Here is a 13,558-nt window from a genome sequence, read left to right on the forward strand (position 1 = left end):
AAACGATTGGAAGATTATTATTCATTAAGCCAACCATGATCAAGTCCGGTTTTGAAAATGATCCAAGTGTAAACTTCTGAAATTAAATAAAATATTAACAATGAGCACATTAAAAGTCTCTGATCATTATCAGAATACCTTTAATGTGTGAGGGGCTGGGGGAGCTGCTGGGTCGGGGTGAGTGGCAGGGGAGGCACAGAGATAAGAATGGTTTTGGGTTGGGGGATTAGAGGGCTGGTGTGTGTGTGTGTGTGTGTGTGTGTGTGTGTGTGTGTGTGTGGCGCTGTGAACAGCAGCTACTGCAGCGACTCATTGATCTTTTCGTCTTTAAGACCTTCAGCTTTTATGAGATGTAGCTGTGATTTATGACCCCCGGGGTTATAGTGGACCCACGTCATCTTGTATCTCTACTGTCTGACAGCTGACCAGCTCTTTCCCCACACACACACACACACACAAACACACACACACACACACACACACACGTTTGGATAAACCCTGGACCACAAACCAACGGGAATGTCAGAGAAAAAAAATCCAAGTCTATCATTTCTAGTCTTCTTTGAATTAAATGTCTACTCTCCCTTCTCATTCACACAGATCTGAGTGACATGAACGGAAAACACTTTGCCCAGGCGTTATACCTTACATTTCAAAGTATATCCAAGCTGCAGTTGTAGAAGGAAAAACAAAACGTGATTTTCTGCTCAGACGAAGAGAAATATTTCTGATTTAAAAGCTTTCTTCTTTCTGTTAGAGCTCTACACGTTAGGCTTCAGTCTACCTGTGAAAAAGGAAAGAGGTTACACCTACAGTCACTCAACAGCGGTTGCACGGTGCGTACTGTAGCCATCACATATGAAACTTTGAACACAATCAGAGAATGAACATTTCGACGGCGCATCAGCAGTCATCAACCCAAGCGCTTTGATGATATGGCTGGCATGAGGTCAAAGGTCATCAGAACTCCTCTGTGCAGTAATGTTGGATATCATGACAAAAGAAACACTGAATTTGTATAAAAAAAGCATGAAAATGGATGTTATGGAACTGAAAACATACAATATAAACAATATCAGCATGCATTATCCTGGATTATGAGTAGAACATGAGGGTGTTACTTTAAGCCCTATTTAAATGTCAGGCAGCAGTCAGACCTCGTCATTGAAATGCCCTAAAATTTAGATTTCACTCTGCATAATTTGACCCTCAAGAACACAACATGTACGTGTTGTCGCTGCTGAATCATTCCTGCATTGAAGAAGGTTACAGTAAAGATAAAAAATAAATAAAAAAAAACAGGTAGAAGATCAAAAGCAAAGTCTCTCTTACCATGAGTCTCAGTTTCTTGGTGAGGGAATACAATGCCTTCAGTTTCAAATAGGGGCTGCAGGAAGGCCACTACAGAGAGAGGAAGCACAGGGGTGGGGAGTGTGTGGCGTAAACTAATGATACAGAGAAACAACCATTGTTATGATCTCTTAGCAGCACTTTGACTTGACTTTAACTCTAAAACTGCAGCCTGAGTGCAGCTTAAAAATATTAGTACAAAAACATACTCTCAGTGAAAAGCTTTTTTCCTCAAAAATAAGTATGGGCTAATCTCATCTGTGTCATTTAATTGATTCAAGCTGTCATAATAGAGACAATCAAGACTAAAGTCTTGGCATGTAATTGGAACAAAGAGACATTTTTTGTAAAATTTTAAGCAGAACTGAGTTAACTCAGCAACCAAGCTCTGATTCCTCTTTGTTGATTATCTCAAGGGGCTGTGTAGTGAAGTGTGTGTGGGAGCGACTTGTTCTTTTTCAACCAAAATGTCAGGCGACCATCAGCCTGATGCTGCCGGCTGAGGGAGTGTTGACCTGGCGGCGCTGGGGCCGTCCTCTCTGCCTGAGTAAAAGCCTGGTCGGCCATGCCCATCATCATCATCATCATCATCATCATCATCATCATCATCATCACCATCATCATCATCATCCCAAGCTTTTCATTTGTCTAAATGGACGAGCTGTCTGAGTGTTATGCAGACGAGAGGATGGTCCCCTGAGGGGGAGTCTTGCACACAGCGAGGAGGAGCCTTTTAGTGCTCCGAGTGCATTGATCTACAGTTAAACCACGCTCGCTAACCTTGCGGCTCACCCCTCCTCAGCCGGACACTCTCTCTGTCTAATTATTACTCCCGAGGACGACTGTCATGTTTTCTGGTGGCAGCCGAAGAAACTGTGAAAAATGACTTTTCTGCCATTGCTGAAAAAAGGGCCAAGTAATTAAAAAATCTACAAAAAGATTTTAAAAAACACTCTATGGGTCACACTTAAGACTCATTATTTTTTTTATTGTACCAGCTGTCATTGCGTACTAAAAGGGACAGGCCACTCAAACTCTACGGGTCTGTTAAGATTTTAAACAGTAACCGTCACACCTGCTTGCACTGAACTACTAGATCACCCAAAATATAGAGTTCTGTCAGGGAAATCTTGTGGCCATTTCAATGTGAGACTGATAAGCAAGGCCAGTAATGACACCTCTGTTCAGATGCCATCCAGTCATGTTGACCACCTTCAACATGATGGAGATCTTCTCTGATCAAACCTGCACAAACACCTGCAGTGAAATCCCATTTCCTTTGCCTATTTAATTTAATAATTGATTTTTGTGAATGAATGAATTTTAGATTTTACCTAATACTTAACCAGACGTTTGTCATTTGACTTTAATGATATGCTAACATTAAAAGCATTTTATTTATCTGTTTCAGTGGAGAGTTTTAATGTCCCATATACTCCATAGGGTCTAAACACTGTTTTAGAGATATCTCTGCGCTGACATGAAACACATTTGTATTTGTTTTTTTACCATGAAAACAGTCAAATTTAAACACATTCACCACAACATAGCAGCTGCATGGAACTTCATTTAAAGAATATTACTAAAGCCAGTCCAATTTATGCGTCAAAGTTGCAGGTCACCTAAAATGTAAGTTTAGTCAAAATCTTGATGAACCGTCGTATGCTTAATTTGACTTTGAAGGTCGGCTCTGTAAACACATCTGCCACTTCAAAAATTGGAATATTATTCTCAGTCTTGCTAAAAACATATTTCTCTTAAAGGAGCATGGCGTCCAGAATATGAATAGGCTAAGGCTACATGTTTATATTGACAGTCTGCACTTAAATGTTGGGTCGCCTAAAATCTACAAATTCTAATTAAAACATTTATAAGTGAGCCTTGGTCTCTCAAAATATTTAGTGGGATATAAACCATCTCCCAATTCTTCAGTTTGGTGTTGTGTAAATAACACATTTAAAGGTGTAGTGTATGTCCAAATGTCCATGATGGGGGGGGGGGTGCATGGCCAAGATAGGCTACTGATGGTTGTAATGCCGGGTGATGGGAATGCTTGGCGCATGACAGCATGTAAACAAAAACCAAATGTGGTGATTACCATGGTGACATATCCATATTTCATCCAAGCAGAGAATAGTGAGTAAACAAGATTGGGACATTTTTAGAGAAAGTCATTTTCTCCCTTCCAGCTGCATTGTTATTAAAATCAGCACATGAATACACATAGGCACTGACATGCTGCAATAACACACGGAGACACTGTCGCATTCTGAGCTGCTTTTCTGGATCCCCCCCTTGTTCTTTCTGGATCCCCCGCGGGCCTGCTGTTAATGTGAGTCCGCTTGTTTATCCGCTTGTGTAATTGTAGCCTACACAAAGCGGCGATGGTGGCTGGTGTGTGTGAGATTATCACAAGGTCATCCGTCTGCGGGATGAGAGCCTGCGATCACGCACCAGCCTGATCTGGCTTTCACTTGTTTACATCCTTGATTTTTGGCTCCAGCATGGCCGCTGTGGCTGCGCGTAAATCTTAAGACGCAATAAAAACACCCAATTCGGCGGATCTAAAGAGGCTGAAACAGTCAGGATGTGAGCGAGGGGAACCGGCGACTTCCCTCCAAATAACCCCCGTCAGTCCCTCTCATTGTTTCCTCTTTTTCCACCTAAAGCGGCGGCTAATCATTATTTTAATGCTGATGGAAAATGACTGTCACTCGGTAGAAAGCGGATGAAATAACTAAGCTCTCTATATTTAGCCTATATCACTGCGTAATTGCAACACAAGTCTGTGAATCTGAGCTGTTAGCGTGCCTCTGTGTAGCCATACGTCAAGAATCAGATCAACCTGCTCTCCTTTCTCTCCGCCTGCCTTCAGGACGAAGCAACATTCACCGAAACCCGAACAGCTCCCCGCATCCCCATCGGTGCTCTTACCTCCTGTGTTTGTGCGTTTGGTGCTGCTGGCCTCCGTCGGAGTCTCCAGGGGTCTTTTACGCGAGTCCGGGGGATCGGACTCCATGTGTGGTTGTTGATTGTGATGGTGAGGATTTGAAAAAATCCCGTTTTGCTGTACTGCTCCGCCGGCCATCATTTTCGAGCTTGCTCTTGGATGCTTTGGCTGCGTTTGCGTTTTAAATCCCCCCTTTTCCCGTCTTTCTTTTTTTCACGCAGCGTAGCCGTACAGATGAGTCCTCGGAGAAGGCGAAAAGCTATTTGGGAATTAGAAAAAAAAAACGCCTGTTTCTTACGGACGGAGAAGGTTAGCTGCGCGTTTCTCCGTAGTGCGCCGTGCGTACAGAGATGCTGCGCAGGGACAGAAAGAAAGAAACGCTGGAGTGGCGGATGAGCGAGTCAGAGAGCGGAAAATAAAAATCCGAAACCTCTGCAGATGGAGATTGGTCTAGGCTACTGAAAACGTGCAAATGGAGCGTCAATCTTCCATCAACCTTTCTGATATGAGAACTATGAGGATATGTGTGTCATTCCGCTGCAACCAGATAAAAGAGCGTACTCATGTCAGGATGGCAGGATGGTGGCGCTCCTCTGCAACAGCCAGCGAAACGGAACAATAAATAACACAAAACAAAATAACAATACCGAAGGACAAAGAGGCGATATCAACCGAAGAAAGGAAAAGGTCGTTGAAGCAATAATAAAAAAAAAAAATCCGATGCGTTATTTGTAGGCTATTATATATAATTTCTTTCTTCTTATCCTGTTCTGGCTCCGATCATGAAGACACCCAGGGGTGACGGGGTGGGTGAAGAGGGTCCGGAGTCGCGGAGTTGGAGGAACACACAGAGAAAGAGACGGGTTTTTTTTTTTTGTCCTGCTCGTTCTCTCGGTGAAGATGCTGCAGTCTTGCGTTCAGAGCATCCCTTCTCTGACTGGCTGCTAGAGGGAGCGCAGGGGAGCGGCCGACGTCACAGGGCCTCGCGATGCCTTCACTGGCTTCGCGTAATGTCGGGTTTCCCAGATGTTTATGTAAAAGTGCGACTTGTCTTGTGTGTTTCTGTGTTGTTGTTTTTTTTAAATCAGGAAATAAAGCCTAAAATGACTTGAAACGTTACTCCTGGAAATGTATTGTCGAGTTTGAGCGTCTTTTTTGGCTTGTTTACAAGATCGAGCTATAATGTGGTGAAGGAGAAGAAAAAAAACAATGTCATTGGATTTGATTAACCTGCACATCAGTGGTCTTTAACCATCTCATGGCCCCAACACTCTGCAGAGTGCACACAAGTCAAAAGGAAGCACAATGAAACTAAAATAAAATAGGCTGACATGTTGGCGTCTTAATAGGTTTTCATCAAATAAAACACGTCATCTCTTGACCTCAATTCAAACATAAAATCCCCGTGTCGCCCTACATGCGAACCAACTTGTGGATTCCGAATTTTCGATGTCACCTGAAGGCATCATGAGAGAGAAAGCGAGAAAATGAGGGAGAGAGACTCCTCAGTCGAGACACGATTGGCCGAGGCTGCATTTCTCCGGCAAAACGAAAAGGACACAGATATATTCGCCCGGTTGAGTCACATGACGGAGAGGAAAAGGATGCGGCGGCGGCGGGTTTTTTACTCCTCAACAGTCGCGTCAAATGAAATGGTGGTTGAACGGGAGCCTGAAGGTCCCTCTGCGGCTGTTGGAAGGTCTGCAAGCGCTGCCTGTCAGCAGGCCAAGGGAGCATCAACTCACCTGGAGATCGACAGGAGGAGAACTCGCCCACAGTTTTCTGGCTTGAATTTAAATACCAGAAATTAGCAAGTGAATTAAACTAGTGACAGTTTAAAGAGGGTGTTTTTTTTTTTTTTTTTTTATTAAAGTGGAAAAGGCACAAATTAATAACATTTAAAAAAAAATCTAATACATTTTTTTGTTTATATCTGTCATCGTTTGCCTCATTGTGATCCCCACAATCTGAAATTTGACAGATTTTTCCTTCTAAAGCACCTGATCAACACTGATGACCCATAGGCCAGGCTGCAGGCCTGTTCAGCCTCTACCTGCACCACACACAAAAACTCATTTGACATGTTTGGTAGTTTTGCGTGACCATGATGCAGTTCGGACACTTGAAAACAGCCATATATTAGGAAGCATGAAACCTGAGCACCCGGGTGCCTGTCTCACCTGTCCCCTCAGCTGCTGTGTGTGTGACCCACCTGTGTGTGCTGCGCCTGACATCTCTGCGTCGCTCTGCCTGGATGTGAAGAGGGATCCTCCAGCACTGTGAGCTGTCTGAGAGAGCTATACCCGCCTCAGTCTTTCTCTCTCTCTTTCACACACACACACACACTCACACATTTGGCATATTCGCACACACGCTCCGAGAGACACGCAACACCAATACCTTCTACTCCCTCTCTCCTCCTCTGTCCAGTGGCGTACAGATGCGGTGTGCCCTCATTTACTTCTGTAGATTGTAGTCAAGGTGACATTGTGCTGCCTGTGCACACGCACACACACACACACACACACACACACACACAGAGCAGATTCCTCACACTATTTCACATCGCCATGAGAAATGCATCGGTGAGCCAGTCTCCCGCTCTGGAAATACGTGGCAAATCTGAGGCAGATGGATCCCAGGCTGCAGTCTGAAACAGATTCTGCACCACAAATAGTAGGCGCTGCTCAGGGGGACAAAAGGCCTGGACGCCGGCACCTAATTGTATGAGCTGCTCTGCACAGTGTGCACAGTTTCAGCTGGACACATGCATTTGGAGCAGAGACAAAATCTGTTGGAAGCTGAACTGTGAAGGTCTCACACTGCCAGACCGTGCAAGCTGCTGCTGCAGCATATGGAAAAAGTGAAGTAGCCCCATAAGCAGTAAAGCACACAGACTAGCAGCATTCTTGAGTTTTTATTAGGCTGGGGCTATGAGCAGATGTTAGTGAGATGGTTTTCAGAGATTTTGTTCAGCAAACTCCTGTTTGGCTTTGGACAATGACCCCAAACACTTAAAGCGGCTCTCAGAGTTGCCACAAGTTATCCTGAACACCACATGTAATTTGGAAGAAGCAAGGTTGCAGTAATAACTCAGTTTTTCCCAATGTGTCATAATCTGAATGCAAAAGCTTCCATTTAGCCAGCAGCAAATGTTATTCAGAGTTTTTCTCTTATGGAATCAGTAAGGAAGATGCGATTTTCCAGTGATGGATTCTTTTTTAAATTTTGGAAGCAAAATCTGGAATTCCCAGCTATGTGACAAATTTTGATTTTGGTAGTGACTCAAAAGCAAAAAGGGAAGAAGAGCTGAGACACGAGCCAGCTGGAGCGTCAAATGTCAGGCCTCTGACATAGTGAAAAGGTTCTTTGATTTGACTTGGTGCACAAAATGGGATACACATTTAAACAAACAACATTCATCATAGGGTCATTATCAGCTCCATAATAAAAAAGAAAAGACAAAAAGAAGCATTTGTTACCAATAATTTACCCTCTAATGGGTCAAGTAAAGTCTTGTGAAATGAGAACAAGGTCCTCCTCAGCAGGTGTGACCTGCTCACACCTGTTTTCCCTGCAGGGTTTAGTACTGTACGGACACTACTGGGTCGAGGCTGACTGCAGCTAAATGGATATTCAGGATGGAAGGTCTGCTGTGCTGCTCACAGGTGCTGGGCCTCTGCTACCCCCTGCTGGTAGCCTGCTAGAAGAGCAGCACACAGACCTGTTACCTGTTTCCCATTTATTATCCTCTTTTGAGTTTCACTGGTGCAACTGACTTTTTTCTTATTCATGCTTTTTTTTTTTTGGTCCTTATCATTCATACATGGGCAAATAAGACAGTTATAGCGGAAAAGGGGGGTAAGAGAGTACAGAATAGCCCTTTTCTACCTTGACCTGAAAGGAAGGAAAGTGATGAGACACCTGTGATCTGCGAGGGAAGGGAAAAAACTGACAAAGAAATGATAAAGATACGATATGAATGACATGGGCTCATCACAGATATAATGGTTTGTGCATACAATATACCATGTGTTCGTAGTTGTCCATAAAAAATTGCAACACACTGATGTTTTGTAGGCTGCATTTTATGTAATGTATTTTGTATTCTTTATACAAATTAGGTAGGTGATATGATAGGTTCATATCTCTTACATTGGAATCATGTTAAAAATGGATCACTGCAGGGCCAGTATGGAGAGGAGGAGCAATTATAAATATGATATCAGATTTTTTTTATTCCTAAATGTTAATATCAGCCTTGGCCTCAACAATCCAGTATGGGTTGGCATCATAACAGCCACCTCATGAAAGCATTCATTTCTAAAACGTTCTCCATCTGTGTAAGAAAAGAACATAACCTGAAGCTCATTGGTCAGGTTTTGCCAACAGTGGAAGTGAAGGACTTGTCTCCACAGCCCAGTCTGTCCCATCCCACGCTCATTTGCATAATTGTCCTCCTATCCAGGCACTCATTCACTTTTATCCCAAAAAATCAATCGAAAGGTCGATGCAGAAGAGGCGGTTCGGCCACTCTGTGGGATTGGAAAGAGACAGATGCGGTGTGTTCCTCTTTGTTTTCGAGGTTGCTTACCTCACTCATGCCATCACACTAAGATTTATGACTGACACCAACATGACCTGACTGCAACAGAGGAACTGTATGTTATTTAGGAATGAATTACTATTCCAAATCAGTGCATATGTATTTCTGAAAACTACTGTGCGTGTGTAGTGTGTCAGCGGTCTTTAGAAGAAAGCTTTCCTGATTCGTCACTCCAGATGTTTTCCAAGGAGGATCCTTTTAAAATAGTTTTTTTTTGTAGTATATATTATAGATTTGATATTGTTTAGTATTCTGTGGACAGCAAAGGAAGAATGTCATTCTACAGTGAAACATGTTTCCTTATTGTGCTTGACAATAAACTTTGAATTGAATTGCATTAGTTATGATTGCATGCAGTGACGGACTGGCCATCTGGAATTTGGGCAAATGCCAGAAGGGCCGCCCCCCTATGGACCCCTACGGGCCACAACTGATGCGTGAAAAGATTCACTTGGAAGGCAGAGTTCCTAATTTCCAAGCTAGGTTATTGACAAAAATAGAGCCGGTGTGTTGCAAATGCCAGGGCCGTTTTTTGATCCCAGTCCGTCACTGTTTGCATGGCACAACAGCGCTTCTTGGCATATGAAATTCTCACTGCAAAGAAGTGTATCCTCTTGTTCTGGAAAAAGAAAGAGGGACTAACACTGAAGTTATGGCTCACGGAGATGATGGACACACTCCACCTTGAGAGGATCCGGTTTTAAGGACAAACTAAAAGATGTTGAGAACATTTGGCAACCTTTGGTATCATATCTTACTGGACAAGCAGAATCCTGATCGCAGTCCGGGATGGGTTATTGTGGGTAGGGATTAGGGCCTCTCATTAGTTAGGTTTTTTTTATTTTTCTTATCTTTGTTTATATACTGTAAAAAGAAGCACTGTAATAACAATTTTGTAACTAGATTTTTGAAATTAAGCTTCAGTTATAATTGCATTCTTCATCATTCAACATCACAAACGTGTAAATGATTCAGTGATGAAAGAGGTCCCAACTTATAATCATAGAGGGTCACACAAATTGTATGAAAAATGTAATTAATGAATAATAAAAAAAAAAAATGCTTACTCACCCTTAGTATCAATTTAATTTTGGGTTAATGTACCCAGGTTTTGAGATCTCTAGCTCTGATAATTTTGTTTCTGCCATAGCAATACAACGGAGGTGAGTGGATTTCACTGTGTGGTGCTAAAAAATTGTACACTCGAAAACAATTAAACGACAACATTTCCTTCCACAAACGCTAACTCCCAGTGATTTTGGATAATGCACAAAACGACACTGGAAACAGACAAATTGCTGTTGAAATTTGTACGTGAGTGTGTGTTATGGTAATTTTGGACAGATGGTGGGGTGGCTGGGTGGAAACCCATCATTCCACCACCTCTCGTGGAGGTTTATGAGCTTTTTGCCTAAATCCACACAGTTCTCTACACGCTGCCTTTTAAAAATACTGCTGTGTGTGTGTGTGTGTGTGTGTGTGTCTCTGCACGTCTGAGAGAGGCGGTTCTCCTCTTTGTGTTTTTTTCTACCTTTATGATCATTCTTGGGATTCCACAAATCTACACTTTGACCCCTGATCTCTTAAACTGTTAATGGGATGTTTATGTAAATGATCACTGAATTGAAGCTTGCTGTAATTTGGCCCCCTTGGCATCAGCTTGTTGTCTAAATAACTGTAGTGTTTAAGTGTATATGAATGAGAGAGAGAGAGAGAGAGAGAGAGAGAGAGAGAGAGAGAGAGAGAGAAAGAGAGAGTGTAGTAGTAGTAGTAGTAGATAACTTTATTGTCCCTGTGGGGCAGTTGGGTTTGCGGCACAGTTGCAAGGCACTTCATGACATCAGACATATGATACAAACAAATAGTCCTCACATCAGACACCGACAGACATAACATGAAGAACATACATCACACACTACAATACACTATACACCCTTGGGTATGACCAGGCCAGCTGGACATCTAGCTTATTTTGACCGGTTTAAGGCTTTTATGGCTTGTGGTACAAAAGAGAATTTGGATCTGTTCTTGGTCAGAAGGGGTGGGCAGAAACGACGACTAGATGGCAGTAGTTTAAAATGAGATGCCAGGGGGTGTGTGTAGTCACATATAATGTTATTGGCCTTTCTCACCAGTCTGTCTTTGTAAATGTGTTCAATGCTCGGTAATGTTATCCCAAGTAACTTGCTGACAGTTGTAACTGTTTTTCTGATTGTCTTTTTCTGTGACTCAGTGGCATTTCCGTGACACACAGAGAGAGAGAGAGAGAGAGAGAGAGAGAGAGAGAGAGAGAGAGAGAGAGAGAGAGAGAGAGAGATAATAAATGAGGAAGAAAGAAGGATAAATCACATCCTTCTAAATGATTTTGGCTTTCAACCCCCAAATAAGAAGTGCTTTCTCCTTGTGACCACTTAATGTGAATAAACATGCACAGAACAGGGAAAGAACTGCCACAACCAATGATTTGAATTGTTCTATTTGATTCATTATGGTAGGGAGCCAAAAGAAATGTAAAACAGCTATTATTTTACGATGAGATTGGAAAGAATAGGACACATTTCCATATTGAGAGCAGTTGGTGAAGAGGGGGAGCTGATATGTCTGGCCAGCTGCCATCACAGGCATTGTTCTGCTGCAGTAGACTGATGTGCATAGACTGACACACATCTGGTCAACAGCGTTTCCCTGTGCTTTTGATATTATTCTCTTTGTCCAGTGACACTGAAATTAGGCCTGTTGCATTAATGGTGAAATCAGGGTTAGGGTTAGGCTTTCAGGATCAAATTTCGATAGAAGCTTTACAGTTGCACCACAAATCGCTCAGCAACCACAGCTGTGCAGCATCTTGGAAATCCATTAAGGAATTGGCTGTGGACGGAAACATAAATGTCTTTTATATGACAATTAAATTTGCAAAGGAGACATCAGAAAAAGACACAAGTTCCCAGTTTGGAAACAAGAACAGCCAGCTAAACTGAATAAAGAGTTGCTTTTGGGTTAGCAGTCAGCAAATTAATTTTTGCGTTACAGAAAGTCACTTAAGGTAGGATGATTCTAATTTTTTTTTTGGAACTACTTCTAAATTCATAGTTTTCAAAAAAAAATTTCAAAACATTAACAACATGCCCTGAATTTCAAAATGCAAGCAATTAACTAAAATGAGTTAGAAAGATTCTGTACAAATGGATAAGTGATAACAAGTTGCGCTAATCTAGTTCAGAATGGGCTATTATCAGTCATGTTATCCTCCAACATGGTTGATAAAATGTCTAAAATGATGGTCCTTAACTGTGTCTCCTTTGGATGAATTTAAATTTCACATGGAAACGGAATCCAAAATGACTAAACATGAAGTTAAATGGCCATTTAACATGACGTGGTCATTGTTCCCTACATACACTGGATGGTGCTCTTGACCAACTTCCAGTACATTGTGTATCCAAACTGCACAACTGAGTACAGCGCTGCAGTGCTCCATATGCAGGAACCAAGAAGATAACATAGACTTTATTAATCCCACACTGGGGAAATTCCCTTGTTACAGCAGATCAAACAAATTCACACAAATCAGAATAAGACAAATACGCATTAAATAGACATGGGGGAACCAGAAGAAATAGAATAAATGTAATAAAAGTGTAAGAAACACACACGAAAAGAGCAAAACAAACATGAGAAATATACTAAACTTCTCCGAAAAGGTTCAGAGCTACTGTAACAGGCTGCCACTCACGTAGCGCCATCTTGAACATGTTCTTAAAAAAATCCCAACAAATAAATGCTGCTGCTGATGGTTTATTTCATTAGTATACGTAGAAGAAGAAGACATCATTTATTAATTCCTGAGGGAAAATAAAATGTTTTCATTTAGTTATTTTTACACACACACACACACACACACACACACACACACACACACACACAGGCCCAAAATACACACACATGCACAAATAGGACAGTATACACATGCATTATTGGATAGATGTCAAAGCGAGGACAGGAACCCAGAACAGCTCTCCAGCTACCAGTCCATACTCGCACTTGGCTAAACGTGGGGCTTGAGCCAGTGACCCTTCGGATCCCAAATAAAGGAACACGCCGACTTATTGGGACTTTAGCTTATTCACCGTTTCCCCCAGAGTTAGATAAGTCCATACATACCCTTCTCATCTCTGTGCGTGTCGTAACCATAGACTGTATATAAGAATGGAACAACAGATCCCGTTGCTCTGGACGGAGACCAGTGAAGGCCCTTAGAAGCACTTTTCCGGTGAGCGCTGAGCGTTACTGTGCAGCCTCCAACTGAGAGAGACGACGTAAATGTGACGTGAGCAACCTGTCTGAAAGTTGTAAGTCTTCTGGTAGCTGTGCCAAGAGAAATCTCAATCATTCCCAATCTTGCAGAGACGGAGAGCGTAGGTATATGTAAGGAGATAACCTAGGCACTGGCTAATTATTGCTAACTAAAATGCTAGTTAACATTAGTAATTCAACTTAAACAGCTAATGTAAGTCGAAACTGCCTGCGAGCTTCTCCTGTACTATACGGTAATTCCTCTACTATGCGACAGTAAGTCACGTGGTTATGATACAATCATTAGCCTATTTTTACAAAAACGTCTACTACGGAGCCATAACGTGAGGTACAAGGTA

At 42.2% G+C, this 13,558-nt stretch overlaps 1 protein-coding gene and 1 long non-coding RNA gene across 3 annotated transcripts in view; one reads left to right on the plus strand and one right to left on the minus strand.

Moving 5' to 3' along the window:
* The window catches only part of nova2 (NOVA alternative splicing regulator 2), an 87,770-nt gene extending 82,543 nt beyond the window's left edge, over positions 1–5,227 (minus strand). The window contains exons 1-2 of one of the 2 annotated variants that reach the window (XM_031284682.2): positions 4,285–5,227; positions 1,333–1,401 (exon numbers count right to left, since the gene is read on the minus strand). In XM_031284682.2, coding sequence (XP_031140542.1) covers positions 1,333–1,401; positions 4,285–4,441 — 226 coding nt within the window. In that variant the 5' untranslated portion in view covers positions 4,442–5,227. The remainder of the gene's footprint in view (positions 1–1,332; positions 1,402–4,284) is intronic. The other variant, XM_036001633.1, reaches the window with a different exon arrangement.
* A 4,033-nt stretch (positions 5,228–9,260) lies between these two features.
* The window catches only part of LOC116039747, a 28,685-nt gene continuing 24,387 nt past the window's right edge, over positions 9,261–13,558 (plus strand). Inside the window, exon 1 of the long non-coding RNA XR_004102504.2 lies at positions 9,261–9,457. This is a non-coding gene — a long non-coding RNA (uncharacterized LOC116039747). The remainder of the gene's footprint in view (positions 9,458–13,558) is intronic.

Source organism: Sander lucioperca, chromosome 5 (genome assembly GCF_008315115.2).
Source record: "Sander lucioperca isolate FBNREF2018 chromosome 5, SLUC_FBN_1.2, whole genome shotgun sequence".
Taxonomy (NCBI): domain Eukaryota; kingdom Metazoa; phylum Chordata; class Actinopteri; order Perciformes; family Percidae; genus Sander; species Sander lucioperca.